Below are 14,805 nucleotides of genomic sequence, written 5' to 3' on the forward strand. Positions count from 1 at the left end.
CCAGAGGAGGTGAGTCACTCAGCAAGGAGCAAATTTCAGCACAGCTTCTAGATGTGATTTCACCTCCCCATTCTGTCATTCACTCCTGAACTGACGTGTGGGCTCACGCGCAGGTGGGCACAAAGATGGGTCCACAGGGAGTGGTGTTCCGTCTTTTCTCTTGCCCGCAACTGTACTTCCCAGAAGTTCCTCCCAAAACTTGGTTTTTAAGGCCAACCGACACCTGTCCTCTGCTGAGGACTAGCCGCGGTCATCTTGTCTACAGCTACAAAGCTCAGTTCCCGGGACCGAGAACGCTTTGCCCACTCAGCTGTACAGGTCAGGAGAATCGGAAGGTCAGCACCATGACCACGGAGGGGCAACTGGGGACAGAGTAGGGGACCAGGTGCTTTCCCAGGGTGATGGTGGCAGACCTGGGGCCCCCAAGAAGCCGAGATGATCTCCCCATCCCTGCGCTGCCAACACTCACATCTTCGGCCCCACCACCGTCACCTGCGCCACATGTCACCATCGCCCTCACCTGCCGCCGACTCCTCCCACCAGTCCCAACAGCCTCACCTGTTCCCTCTTCCCCACCTGCGCCCTGGCTCTCAAATGCCCAGGGCCAGCTGCCACCCATCCACGCACCCATCCATCCATCCGCCCACCCACCCACCCTCCCTCTCCCTGCGCCCCCCTCCTCACCACCACGTTGGCAGGCGTGCAGAGCCGGCCGGCCGTTGCTGTAGGGCATCCAGATCTTCTTCAGGGGATTCTGGGTCAATTCTCTTGGGGACGCCATCCCTCGTTCCCCCACACGCCCCCCCCACCCCCACCCACGCCCACCCCCAGGCCGGGATGAATCAATCGGACAGCGTCGCTTCTGACCGAGCCACAGGGCCACCTCGGGCCACCTGGGGTCCCGCCCCTCGGGCTCCGCCCCTCCTCTAGCGGCGACAGCTCTGGTCCATCTTCCCGCAGGCCCGCCCCAATGCGACGAGGCTCCACCCCGATGGAAGAGGATCCGTCTTCCGATTACACACGTGCGCAAACTCGCCCCCCCCCCACATTTTTTTTTTTGTCTTGGAGCATGCGCGATCCGTCCTTCGTGGCGAGATCGAGAATGCGCATGCTCAGAGAGTTCAAGGCCCGGACTATGCAGACCCCGCCCCGGATGCGCGCATCCATCGTTCTCAGCCCGATTGTGCTGGTTTGCGCGGGCCTCACCCGTGGGCTCCCCGAGGGTGCTAGCTAGGCTAGCCTGTCGCTTCAACTGGCTGCAGGACGTGACCTCGGCCACTCCCCAGTCCCCCAGAGAAGCCCAGGAGGGCAGTGGCGACGGGTCCTCTGGTCTCCCCAGTGCCTGGGAAGTCCAGACCCAACCTGGCGCCCTCCAAACATGGGCCGGCTTCGGGCTCTGCCCCCCCCCTTTGCCCCCCATCCACAAGGATTTTCCCTGGTCCACAGGAGCTGCTGTTCACCCACGCAGGAAAAACTCCCCTAGTTCACATGGACGGGACATGGCTCAAAAATGCATCGTGTTTCTCCATTTGGCTCCTGGAGAGCTTGGAGTTTGTGTGTGTGTGTGGGGGGGAATTTAACTAAGTCCTGGCAGAATCTTGATTCTCTTTCTAGGATTTAAGTTTTATTTATTTATTTGAGAGAGAGAGAGACAGACTGGACAGGCCAGGAACTCCAACCACTGCAAAAGAACTCCAGACGCATGTGCCACCTTGTGCATCTGGCTTTATGTGGATACTGGGGAATTGAACCTGGATCCTTAGGTTTCACAGGCAAGTGCCTCAATTTCTAAGCCATCTCCCCAGCCTCAAGGAGATTATGTAAATCTTTTCTTTCTTTCTTTTTTTTTTTTCCCCTAGCCCAGGCTGACCTGGAATCCACTCTGTATTCTGAGGGTGGCCTCAAACTCACGGCGATCCTTCTACCTCTGCCTCCCAAGTATTGGAATTAAAGGCGTGTGCCACCACTCCCGGCAGGATTTATTTTATTTATTTTGAAATAGGGTTTCACTCTAGCCCAGGCTGACCTGGAATTCACTATGTAATCTTAGGCTGGCCTTGAACTCAAGGTGATCTTCCTACCTCAAACCTCCTGAGTTCTGGGACTAAAGGAATGGGCCACCATAACACTTGGCCCAATTAAACTTTTTCTTTCTTTTTATTTTATTTTATTATTATTATTTTTTTTTTTTGGTTTCTCGAGGTAGAGTCTCACTCTAGTCCAGCCAATTAAAGGTTTTTTTTTTAATTAATTATATTTATTGAGGGAAGTACAGAGCCAAGGAAAGACACCCATGAGGCTAGATATCCCACATGGTGGGGGCATGCCTGGGAAAACCATGGAAAGAAAAGAGAAAAATTCAAGGAGCTCCTGCCATGTGGGGAGCTGGACTGGGTAAAGGAGACCATGTGCAGAGTAAGAGCTGGGGAACCCTCCCCTTGGCTCGGCCTGGTTAGGCCTGGAACCCAGCCAAGGGAAAGCATTCACTCACAGCTGAAAGTTCCCAAGTAGTCAGCCCAATTAACGTTTTAGTAATGAGGGGTTGGAGAGATGGCTTAGTGGTTAAGGCACTTGCTTGCAAAGCCAAAGGACCCCGTTTCAATTCCCCATGTAAGCCATCTGGTGGCATGTGAGTTTGTAGTTTGTTTGCAGTGGCTGGAGGCCCTGACACGCCCATTCTCTCTCTCCCAAATAAATAAATATTTTCTTTAAGTTTAATACTGAGTTTATTTATTTATTTATTTTCTCAGTTTTTAGAGGTAGGGTCTCACTCAAGCCCAGGCTGACCTGGAATTCACTATGTAGTCTCAAGGTGGCTTTGAACTCACGGCGATCCTCCTACCTCTGCCTCCCAGATTAAAGGTATGCACACCACCATGCCCAGGTTTTGTTAATTTAAAAAAAAAAAATTATTTTTTTTTTTTTATGTGTTTGAGAGAGAGAGGAAGCGGGGGACATGCCAGGACCTTCCAGCCACTGCAAATGAACTTCTGATGCATGCGCCACTTTGTGTACCTGGCTCACGTGGGTTCTGAAGAATCAAACCTGGGTACTTTGGCTTTGCAGGCAAGTGCCTTAACTGCCAAGCCATCTTCTTAAGCCCTCTATGTATTTTTTTTTTTTTAAGTGAGTTTCTCTCTTTGTATTGGAAAAATAGGATGCAGGCATCAACCTTACAAGATTGTACTGTGGACTAAATGTGTTAATCTCAGAAACCCATTCTAAAACAAATAGGCATCTACATTCTATTATTTAGATCTCCTTCCCTGACTTTGGAACTGCACTGGGGCAAAGGGTAAGTAAAGGAGACATCCAGAAGTTCAAGGACCTCACTGTCTTGGGCTTGGCTTTATCTCCTATGTAGTGGGCAGGACGCCAGCAACAAAACCATCTTAAAGGTCTCTGCCAGGCTCAGGAGAGTTCAGGCCTCTTCTGTCTGCAAGCCCTGCTTCCCCAAACTACACTTTCTGTTCTAGTCCTAACCAGCATGGTTTGAACTTGGGTCACACTGCCCTCTAGTGACGACCCCTACCATATTTCTTGCAGGGTATCTCTCTCATCTCTTCCTTTCTCCTCTTCCCTCTCTCTCTCTCTCTCTCTCTCTCTCTCTCTCTGCCCAATGTGTGCCCAACCAGAAGTCAGGAGCTGATGTCATTCACAGTAAGTGCATATTTCCCAGGTCTTTCCTTCCATAGCCCATGCCTGAGTCAGTTCACGTCAACACCCAGCTCTTCAAAGCCTGGCCAAAGCTCTTAGGATGGCTTTGACGTGGACGTCTTGCCCACCACATGGAAAGTAAAGATCATGACGCCTTCGTGATGGAAGCCGAACCGGACCCTCCCTGGAACAAGCTCTCCTGCCTACTTTGGGGAATGCCCTGCCTCAGGCAGATTCAACCATTTCCTCTTTCCTCATTCTCCTGTTGTACTGTCCACCCTACACTCCCAGAGGGAGTGGGAGTGAGCACTGTGGCAGCTCTGAGCACATTACAGGCAGCTCGTCATGAGTAGGGTGTCCCTTGTGACCACCGGCTGTCCCTCCTTCTCCAAAGCCACTTATTGTGTTCCTGGTATAGGCAACCCTCCTGTTTGTCTCCTGACCATTACCAAGGTGATCTTGGGGACACCCTAGCCTCAGAAACCCCACCGCCACACACTCATATCCTACTCAGCCCCCAATACTCATTTCAAAGGCTGCCCCCCAAGAGCCAGTCAAGAGCTGAGTTGGGCAACCAGACCAGGGGAGGGCAGGGGGCCATGATTGTCTTACACCCAGTCTTAAGCCTGGTTCTCCAGAAATGCTGCAGCTCTGGACCTTCTTCTCTCTCTCTCTTTTTTTAAAAATATGCTTTAATATCTAGGATATACAAAGAACTCAAAAAAATTAAATAAGAAATCAAACAAGCCAATTAAAAAATGGGGTATGGAACTAAATAGAGAGTTCTCAAAAGAAGAAATACACCTTTAATCCCAGCACTCGGGAGGCAGAGGTAGGAGGATCGCCGAGAGTTCGAGGCCACTCTGAGACTACATAGTGAATTCCAGGTCAGCCTGAGCCAGAGTGAGACCCTACCTTGAAAAACCAAAAAAAAAAAAAAGAAGAAGAAGAAGAAATACGGATGGCATATAAGCATCTAAAAAAATGTTCTACTTCCCTAGTCATCAGGGAAATGCAGATTAAAACTACGTTGAGATTCCATGTCACTCCTGTCAGATTGGCTACCATAAAACAAATGACCATAAATGCTGGCAAGGATGTGGAAAAAAAGGAACCCTTCTACACTATTGGTGGAAATCAGTGTGGAGGTTCCTAAGACAGCTAAACAATAGATCTACCATATGACCCAGCAATAGCACTCCTAGGCAAATATCCTAAGGACTCATCTCATTACATTAGAGATACTTGCTCAACCATGTTTATTGCCGCTCAATTCACAATAGCTGGGAAATGGAGCCAGCCTAGGTGTCCCTCAATTGATGAGTGGATAATGAAGATATGGCACATTTATACAATGGAGTTCTACTCGACGATAAAGAAAAATGAAGTTATGAAATTTGCAGGAAAATGGATGGATCTGGAAAGGATTACACTAAGTGAGGTAACCCAGGCCCAGAAAGCCAAGCATCACATGTTCTCTCTCATATGTGAATCCTAGCTAAAAATGATTGGACTTCTGTGTAAGTAGGAAGAAAACTCAGTAGCAATGGCCAGTAAGCTAGAAAAGAGATATACAGGGAAGAGAAAGGAAGGGAGGGGGGTACTTAATAGGATGGTATTGCATATATATAAATAGAAGAATAGATTAATAGGGATGAAAAGGCCCAAAGTGAGGTCAGGGGAAGAGATTGAGTAAAGGAAAGGTGGAGGGAGGGCTAATCAAAATCTAAGAGGATATAAATAAATCATATGGAATCCTCTGTTCTCAGACAATGGAACACTCAGGAGCCATAGATCATTGCTAGAAAATTTTCAGTGCCAGGGATGGGATACCTTCCAGTGAGTTGTTGGCTAGGGAGGTCCCTGATGCCCCCAAAACATTATAGGCCATTGCTGAAGCCCTTGGTTTCCTACCAGGAATAGATGGTAAGACCCTATTGCTGAAGATTCCACATACTTGGCCTGCAAGGCTACTGAGAAACCCTGCTGGAACTGAGCTGATAACCTCCTCCATATAGACTAGCTGACAGAAAGCTGGAAGAAGACATTTTGCATGCAGTTCAATGGGAGAGAGAGAAATCACCAGTGAAGATACTCAACAGTGGACACTGCAAGCCTCATATTTGGCCATCCAGGCCAAATGAGCCAATGGGTGCAATAGCGGCATGTCTGTCATGGAGGAAACCAGCTGCCCTCTACTTGGACTGGAGGGCCGCTCCATGGGAGGAATACATCCCTGATACTGAAAACCTAAAACAGGGGTAGTCATGAGCCCTAAGGGTGTAACATCTGTTGTTGCCTGGCTAAATGTATATACTATGCTTATCAAACTGCCTAGTAAGCACTTCTCTTAATGTTCATACCCTTATATTAATGCTACTCTCACTTTTGGTAGAGAATCTTCTCTTTTCAGATGGCAGTGACCTTGGGATGACTCAGAAGGCATCATGGTGCTGGAAAGAAGTGACAGGAGTGCTTAGTACTGCAATATCTCTATCACACCTTCCAAAGCTCAGGGTCTATTGCGGAAGAGGTGGCAGAAAAAAATGTAAGAGCCAAAGGAAGGGTAGAACTCCTTACAACGTGCTCCCCCCAGACACAAAATGGCCTGGATATCCATGACCTCACAGTGCCTGCCACTACACAAGACCATCATGATAGGAGGAAAAGATCATGACATCAAAATAAAAGAGAGACTGATTGAGAGGGGGAAGGGATATGATGGAGAATGCAGTTTCAAAGGGGCAAATGGGGGGGAGGGAGAGGGCATTACCATGGGATATATTTTTTTAAAGCATGGAAGTTAATAAAAAAACTTTTTTTGAAAAAAAATTATTTTATTTATTTGACAGACAAAGAGGGAGAGAGGGAGAGAGAATGGGCATGCAAGGGCCTCCAGCCACTGCAAATGAACTCCAGATGCATGCGCCCCTTGTACATCTGGCTAACGTGGGTCCTAGAGAATTGGCTTTGGAAGTAAATGCCTTAACTGCTAAGCCATCCCTTCAGCCCCCTTCTACTCTCTCTCTCTCTCTCTCTCTCTCTCTCTCTCTTTTGTTTTTTAAGGTAAGGTCTCACTCTAGCTCAGGCTGACCTCCACGGCGATCCTCCTACCTCTGCCTCCCAAGTGCTGTGATTAAAGGCGTGCCCCACCACACCCGACTGCACCTTCTGCTCTTTCCAACTGACCCTGAGCTGACCCAGACACACCCTCCCAAGTCCATATATCCAACTAGGGAGCCACAGGTCAACATCAGAAGCCTACGCGCCCTCCCTTTGGGTCTTTATCTGCTCTGAGGGTATTCCCCATTTCCCCTTCCACAGCCTCATTTCTTGGATAGGAAACTTAAAAGAGTCCAGGCAGGAGGATCCAAGATAACACCCGGCCCCATAGTCCAGAAAGAGGTTCAGCTCCCAGCTTTCAAAGCCTCACCTCCTACACCTTGCCTTATTGCCACACTTCTCACTTCCACACCCATGCTCATACTTGTTCCCTCCACTGAAATGCCCTCCTAGGTCCTCTGATCCTCCGGCATCAGTAGATGAGATTCCCAACAGAACAAGTGGCCTCCGTGGCTTCTTCCTTCTCAGGACATCCAACAAGTGTGCCAATTACCCCACGTCGGTCACGAAAGGCATGCTGAGATGTCAGTGTGCACTCATGTGTGAACCCAGCTAGCTCAGCCTCTCCTCACCAACTGTGAACCTGCCTGGCCTGACCCTGGTTTGGCTCCCAGGGTGCCCTCAGCGCTGACCACTGGACCTCCTCCCAGTATTCCAGGCTAGAAGCCGTGGGGTGATCAAAGTCCTCAATCCACAGGTCCGAAGAATCAAACACTATCTGCTGCCCATTCTCGGCAGGAAGCAACAGTCTACAGTTCACAGGATAAAGATCCAGGAGCCTCCGTACATGCCACATACCAATGCACACGCCACGCACACACGCACAGAAGCACACGTAATAACAAGCCATGGGCCCAGGCATGTGAACAGGGCCTGCTGCTTTCTGCAAACGCCCTTCTCCTTTTTCTTTCTTTTCTCCCCCCCCCCCCAAGGTAGGGTTTCACTCTAGTCCAGGCTGACCTGGAATTCACTATGTAGTCTCAGGGTGGCCTCAAACTCATGGTGATCCTCCTACCGCTGCCTCCCAAGGGATTAAAGGCATGCGCCACCAATGCCCTGGCTTTCTCCCTTGTTTCTTATACCCTGATCAGATGTTGTTATTGGGGTGTGGGGATTTTTCCAGGAATCCCAGCTTCCTTTAGCCATTTTCAGGAAGAACTGTCCCCAGTGTCAATCCTGGGCCCAGGGCTCACAGTGTGAAATTCCAACTTGGGTACATGCAGGCTCTTCCAGAAGCAAATCTGTAAGCCTTGACCTGCACTTCCTGATTCCAGCCTGGCACAGGGCACACAGTAGGTACTCCACGTGACTCGGGGACAGCCAGGACAAAGACAGAGCTCAGAGAGGTTTCGTAAGCAAGACAGAATACACTGTAGGCGCTTCAGAAAAGCTCAGGACCAATACGGAGCACACAGTAGGTGCCCTAGAAACAGACTTAAGGACTAAGACCATACTATATAAAAAAATAATTTTCAAATTGGGTCACCCACAAGAGGAGAACCTAGATGAACATGACCCTTTGGAGGCCAGCAAGGAGCAACGTGGGGAGGACTTCCAGGCAGCTCCAGCTGGCCGTCCCTCCCCCTTGGCTAAAGCAACACACTATTTATAGTTGCCCCCCCCCCAATTGGCCCAGCTCCCTCTCCCCTGTAAGGCGACAATTTCCCCTCCCCTCCAGGCCACTGATGCCCTCTCAGAGCACCCCTTTAGCCTGAGATGCCTCCCCGCCCTCCCAAAACACCCTCACCCTCCCTCCTGGACCACCATCACTGTTTCCAGGTCTCTTCCCAATGCCCACCCTCCCCACGCTGCCCCGTGCCTACCCTGCCCGCAGCTCTCCCTCCCCGGGTCGGTCAGAGAGCTGCCTCCTAATGTGCCTCTGTCCATCCTGCCACCGAACTGGCCGGGGCCACCGCCCCCTGTAGCTCAGCAGGGGTAGGGTAACCCTGCCCCGCCCCCCAGCAGGCTCGGAACAGAGGAGCCCCGCCTCTCCAGCCCGCCTAGACCCGCCCCCACCCTCTCCCTCCAAGGCTGTTTGGAGGTGGCCGGCCCTCATCCAGGCTGCCAGCCGCACCCTAGCTAGGGTTGCTTCTCTCCAGTTAGAGCTGCCCATTACTGCCCCGGGGCCGGCTCTGCTCTGCCACTGGACTTGTCTCCACTGCCCCAAGCTCCGGCCTCATTCACAGGCAAGCCCGGATCACACGCCCAGGAAAGTCCCAGTGCAGAATGGGAATGTGAAGTAGGCCAAACCTATTCCTTCCACAGTGAGGGACCAGGTCAGAGGGCGGGGAGCAAGGTGAATGGAAGGGCAGAGGAGCCAGGTGTGACTCAGCCCTCATGTATCACTGCCTGGGTGCACATGACTAGGTGTTTCCAGGGCACCCTCCATCCTTCAGTCACTTGACATTTGTTGAGCTCCTCCTGCAGCCACAACTTTCATGGATGCTATGTCACTCAAAGCTGTAAAAAGCCTGGTGGGGGCTGGAGAGATGGCTTAGCGGTTAAGCGCTTGCCTGTGAAGCCTAAGGACCCAGGTTCAAGGCTCGATTCCCCAGGACCGTTAGCCAGATGCACAAGGGGGCGCATGGGGAATTCATTTGCAGTGGCTGGAGGTCCTGGTGCACCCATACTCTCTCTCTCTCTCTCTGTCACCCAAATAAATAAAAAGGAGCAAAAAAAATTTTTAAAAAGAAGCTTGATGGCATCACTCTGCTTTACAGTTGAGAGATTTGCTCAGGACAATTCAACAGAATTGGCTTGGAGCCCTAGAGGGTTCACCCCCTCACCCCTGAACCATGTATGTCCAAGAGCCAGGTGGAGTGTGCCAAGACGTGAACAGGGCGATGCCCTGCCGTGCATGTTTCACTGTAGACAAGTACCCTCTTCTCCAAGCCCTTTCCACACCCCCCCACACCTGTTCACACACACAGATGTCAGAGACTTGTACCAGGCAGTGTACAGCGTCAACCCCACGCACACGCCCAGGACAAACATTCGTGATGAGGATGTCTATGCCTACAGATGAGTGCCTGACCGTCTCAGCCAACTGGGTAGGATGCTGTCTCACAGAACACGAGCATGAGGCCAGATGTGGTGGCACATGTCTATAATCCCAACGCTCAGAAGGCAAAGGCAGGACTGATACAAGTTGGAGGCCAGCCTGATGAGATAGCGAGTTCCAGGCCAGCCAGGGCTACACAGCTAGATTCAAACAAGGCCGGGTGTGGTGGCACGCACCTTTGATCTCAGCCCTCCAGAGGCACGGTGAGGAGGATGGCCCTGAGTTTGAGGCCACCCTGAGACTCCAGGTCAGCCTGGGCTAGAGTGAGACTCTACCTCAGAAATCCAAAAAGAAAAAGGAAAGGAGAGGAGAGGACAGGACAGGACAGAAGGAAAGGAAAAGGAAAGGATAAGAAAAGACAACTTCAAATCAAAAATAAACATATGCAGATTAAAACTACATTGAGATTCCATCTCACTCCTGTCAGATTGGCCACCATCATGAAAACAAATGATTATAAATGTTGGCGGGGATGTGGAAAAAGAGGAACCCTTCTACACTGCTGGTGGGAATGCAATCTGGTCCAGCCATTGTGGAAAACAGTGTGGAGATTCCTAAAACAGCTAGAGATTGATCTACCATATGACCCAGCTATAGCACTCCTAGGCATATAGCCAAAGGACTCATCTCATTTCCTTAGAAGTATGTGCTCAACCATGTTTATTGCTGCTCAATTTATAATAGCTGGGAAATGGAACCAGCCTAGATGTCCCTCAACTGATGAGTGGATAATGAAGATGTGGCACATTTATACAATGGAGTTCTACTCAGCGGTAAAGAAAAATGAAGTTATGAAGTTTGCAGAAAAATGGATGGACCTGGAAAGGATTATACTAAGTGAGGTAACCCAGGCCCAGAAAGCCAAGCGCCACATGTTCTTTTTCATACGTGGATCCTAGCTACAGATGATTGGGCTTCTGCGTGAGAAGGAAAATACTTGGTAGCAGAGGCCAGCCAGTAAGTTAAAAAGGAGACATGAAGGGAAGAGAAAGGAAGGGAGGAGGATACTTAATAGGTTGATATTGTATATATGTAATTACAATGATTGTAATGGGGAGGTAATATGATGGAGAATGGAATTTCAAAGGGGAAAGTGTGGGGGTGGGGAGGGAGGGAATTACCATGGGATATTTTTTTATAATCATGGAAAATGTTAATAAAAATTTTAAAAAAAGAAAAAGAAAAACCCAGAAAAAAAAGATAAGCATATGACCCTCAGCACACACTTCTTTGTATACAAGGATCTGGGCCGACGGGTCTGAGATGGACTGGTCTCAGGCCCAGTGTTGGGATCCTGAGTGTAACATGATGCGGTAGTACCCAGAAGCTTCCCGACTGTGGGGCACAGCCACCTATAGAAATGACCTGACATGATAGCCTTCAAGCTGTCCAGACACGTGTAGGACTATGAGGGAATATAAGCAATGTCCATGCTGTCCAGACACACTGACCCTGTGGGACACTCAGATGTGATTTCCAGCGTCCCAGTATGACGGTGCTCAGGTGCGCACTCTGCTCAGAAAGAGTACTGTCCAGCTCTGTTGTCTTCCTTCAGGCTTCCCATCCTGGGGGCCATCGCATCCTTCACGCTCAGCGGCGACCAACGTGGGCCAGGATGTGGGCATTGGTGGTAGCTTGCTCCCTGGCAGCCCTTGCCCGGGCTTGCTTCAGTAAGATTTGTAGGAGGCCGATGGGGACATCCAGCGAGAGAGTGATGCGTGGACCCAGACGGGAGACAGCATTGTCGGAGTGGCTCCGGGCAGCTGAGGGCCCTGCGGGGCGATCTGAGAGCACAGGGCCGGGAAGAGCCTGGGAACAGTTCTGGGGAAGCAGCTGCAAGGCTGGGGTAGGAGTTGCTGGGACAACCAGGACCCCACCCAACATCACGACCATCAGCAACTGTAGAGCCCAGCGGGTCATCTGGGGGAAGGCTGTGAGGAGAAAACAGGCTCAGGGCAGGGTCTCTGGTCGGCTATGATTCATGGAAGGAAGGAGAGCGATGGCAAGAGCATGAAACAGCGGAGCTGGAGAGAGAGTGACTACAGAGGCCAAGCGAGTGATCGAGAAATAGAGACAAGATGAGAAAACAAGAAGGAAGCCAAGACAAAAAACAAAACAAAAAAAAACAAACAAAACAACAACAAAAAAAGACAGAAAAAGTTGGGCGTAGTGGCACACACCTTTAATCCCAGCACTTGGCAGAAGTAGGAGGACCGTGGTGAGTTCAAGGTCACCCTGAGACTACATGGTAAATTCTATTCAGGTCAGCCTGGGCCAGAGTGAGACCCTACCTCAAAAAAAAAAAAAAAAAAGACAGAGCAGAGCTCATCAGAAAGACTAAAGAGAGCATTCTGTAGACCCAGCACTTGGGAGGCCGAGGCAAGATTGGGAATTTGAGGCCAATCTGGATTATATAGTGAGACCATTTTAGGCTTAGCAGTTAAGGCACTTGCCTGCAAAGCCTAAGGACCCATATTCAACTCTCCAGATCCCACGTTAGCCAGACACACAAAGGTGAGGCAAGCACAAGGTCACACATGCCCACTAGGTGACGCAAGCGTCTGGAGTTCGATTGCAGCGCCTGAGGCCATGTTGCACCAATTCTCTCTCTCTCTCTGTTACTCTCTCTAAAATAAAAAAAGAATGAGAATGAGAGAGAGATGAAGACACAAAGAAATCCAGAAGCAGAGAAAGTTTAGGGGTGAGGGCTGAGGGGAAGAGTAAGGGGGAAAGAAGGAGGAGATGGAGAGGAATAAGGTGGAGGCAGAATAAAATAGAAAGAAGGAAAAAGATAGACACAGACAAGATGTCATCCTAGAGACAGAATGATGGAAAGATCCAGAGAGAGAGAGAAAACCCCAGGGGGACAAAAAGGAGACAGGTTCGGGGCAAGGGAGCATTCAGCGACCCAGGGTGGAGGACAAGAATGGAGAACTTTGAAGCAGAACGGAGACCCCAGAGCCACCTCCACTATCCCCAACCCAGGTCCCCTCAACCCCAAGACCCCTCCCGTCCCAAGCCAGCACCAGTCCTACCACTGCCAGCTTCTTCTCGGGACACTGGGGCAAAAGCCAGGCAATGCTGTCTTCCGTTCTGCCCTCTACTCCACGTCAAGGCCCCTTTATCTCCCCCAGCCCCCCGAGGTAGGAGCTGAGCATGTTTCCTGGCATGAGGCAGCCCCCTCCTCTCCATCCATGACTCATCCCCTCCTGGGGAGCAGTGAGGACATCTCCTGAGGCCCCACCCTACCTGCTCCTTTTGAAGGATGAGTTGGGGGGTGGGGACACAGGAAAATAATAATCAATCAGTGAGTGCCTATGTCCCTACCCCCAGGAGGGAAAAACAAAACTATCTCTTGACGCCCTTATCCCCTAAACAACCAGTCACAACGAGGAGGGGCCTTTTAAAATAGCAGCTTTAATAACCCCCCCCCCCCCATCAGCACCATGGCATCACAGGCTTGTGTCAAGGGGCGGGTCACACACCAGTCACATCCGCTCACTGCCCACAGCCACCCCCCCAAAACAGTGCGTCATCCGCTGGGGGGGGCACGAGACACAATGGGGATTTGTCCACAGGGGGGACTGGCTAGACCCGCAGGACCCAGTCACTGAACTCGCGTATACACGCTCACGTGCACACAGGCCTCTAGCACCAAGAAGAGGACAGCAGGACCCTGAGGAGCCCCGATTCCTCCGGGGGGACGCTGACTGTCTGTCACCTCGTCATCTGGGCCTCAGCCCTGGGCAGCACCTGGGTGGAAGAGGTCGGAAAGTGTTCAGGCCTCTGACCTCCTTTGCCAGCATGACGGTCGCAAGAAACACGGCAAAAGCATGCCTGGGGGGAGGGGAGGAGGGGCAACGGTGACTCAGACAGGGCACCCACATATGAGGAGGGAACATGGAGAGTGACCACAGAGTGGGGTGACGCAGCCAGTTCTGTGGTCTGGGGGACTGTCCCGGCTCATTCTGGATCTTGACCTAAGGGCACCTCACTCACTCAGGCTCTGATCTGAGGCGACTCAGTACCACCCAGGCCCTCACCGAGGAAGACTTCTAGGTCTCTACCTGCGCTGCGGCTCTGGACCCCGTGGGGTGAGCAGCGGCGCTCACAGGCCTCACGGGTCCCAAAACGATTGGCGTTCCCTCCACAGCCACCGTACACGAAAGGATGGCAGGCCGTGCCGCCGGGCACAGCCCGGTGGTACCAGCGCAGGGTGTAGGCAGTACAGGAGCCCTCATCCAGCGGTAGGGAGCAGGGATCTGGGATTAACAGAAGTCAGGTCATTGGGGGGGGGGTGCTGGGAATCAGAGAGGAGCTGGGTGCCATAGGAGTCCACGGGGTGGGATGGGCTCTGTCCGCCCCACCTCTCTAGTCTCAGCCCATTTCTCACCATCACCGTCCAAAGGGATTTCGGGGTCCTGGTATTCCTCCACAGAATACACAGCGTACTCAGAGAACTCGTCATCGTCTTCAGGGGGCACCTGGCCTGCAGGCAGGATGGAACATGCCATGAAGGGGGTATCTGTTGGCCCTGGGGCGAGGTGGGCAACACTTGTCTCTCTAGCATGCACAAGAGCATCTGTGTGCGTCTGCGCATGGCACATCCCCTGCACGCACTACTAACATTGTCGGGGGGCCTCTCCACACCCCGCCTGTGCACACCCCGTGGTACCGCTCATCCTTACCCTCTTCTACGTGGGAGACCCGGAGCACAGGTACACGCTGGAGCTGGGGGCCAGCTGTGTCTGCAGCATAACTGGGGAGGGGTCCTGGAGCACAGAGCAGGCCATGACACCCGAGGTCATCATAGGTCGCCACCCCAGCCACACCCCTGCTAAGGGGACCCAAGTGGTGGACAGGGAAGGGGGCCTACGGTGTAAAGTTCTGAATACAGAAAAACTACTCACGTGATCCAGACGCCATAAACTGGCCCTGGCAGGCTGGAAGGGGCAGAGAGAGAG

The 14,805-nt window shown here is 51.5% G+C and overlaps 3 protein-coding genes across 4 annotated transcripts in view; all 3 read right to left on the reverse strand.

Moving 5' to 3' along the window:
* Positions 1–8,721, reverse strand: part of Pfkfb4 (6-phosphofructo-2-kinase/fructose-2,6-biphosphatase 4) — a 55,941-nt gene extending 47,220 nt beyond the window's left edge. The window contains exon 1 of one of the 2 annotated variants that reach the window (XM_045136788.1): positions 8,604–8,721. In XM_045136788.1, coding sequence (XP_044992723.1) covers positions 8,604–8,667 — 64 coding nt within the window. In that variant the 5' untranslated portion in view covers positions 8,668–8,721. Of the gene's footprint in view, positions 1–684; positions 800–8,603 lie in introns of those variants that run through there. The other variant, XM_045136787.1, reaches the window with a different exon arrangement.
* Positions 8,722–11,431: 2,710 nt separating this feature from the next.
* On the reverse strand, positions 11,432–11,761 carry Ucn2 (urocortin 2). Its single transcript, XM_004664204.1, has one exon. The coding sequence runs from the start codon at positions 11,759–11,761 to the stop codon at positions 11,432–11,434; it is 330 nt and encodes a 109-aa protein (XP_004664261.1).
* Positions 11,762–13,238: 1,477 nt separating this feature from the next.
* The window catches only part of Col7a1 (collagen type VII alpha 1 chain), a 48,367-nt gene continuing 46,800 nt past the window's right edge, over positions 13,239–14,805 (reverse strand). The window contains exons 115-119 of the mRNA XM_045136259.1: positions 14,752–14,784; positions 14,530–14,613; positions 14,235–14,330; positions 13,909–14,103; positions 13,239–13,594 (exon numbers count right to left, since the gene is read on the reverse strand). Coding sequence (XP_044992194.1) covers positions 13,578–13,594; positions 13,909–14,103; positions 14,235–14,330; positions 14,530–14,613; positions 14,752–14,784 — 425 coding nt within the window. The 3' untranslated portion in view covers positions 13,239–13,577. The remainder of the gene's footprint in view (positions 13,595–13,908; positions 14,104–14,234; positions 14,331–14,529; positions 14,614–14,751; positions 14,785–14,805) is intronic.

Source organism: Jaculus jaculus, chromosome 17, assembly GCF_020740685.1.
Source record: "Jaculus jaculus isolate mJacJac1 chromosome 17, mJacJac1.mat.Y.cur, whole genome shotgun sequence".
NCBI classification, from domain to species: Eukaryota; Metazoa; Chordata; class Mammalia; order Rodentia; family Dipodidae; genus Jaculus; species Jaculus jaculus.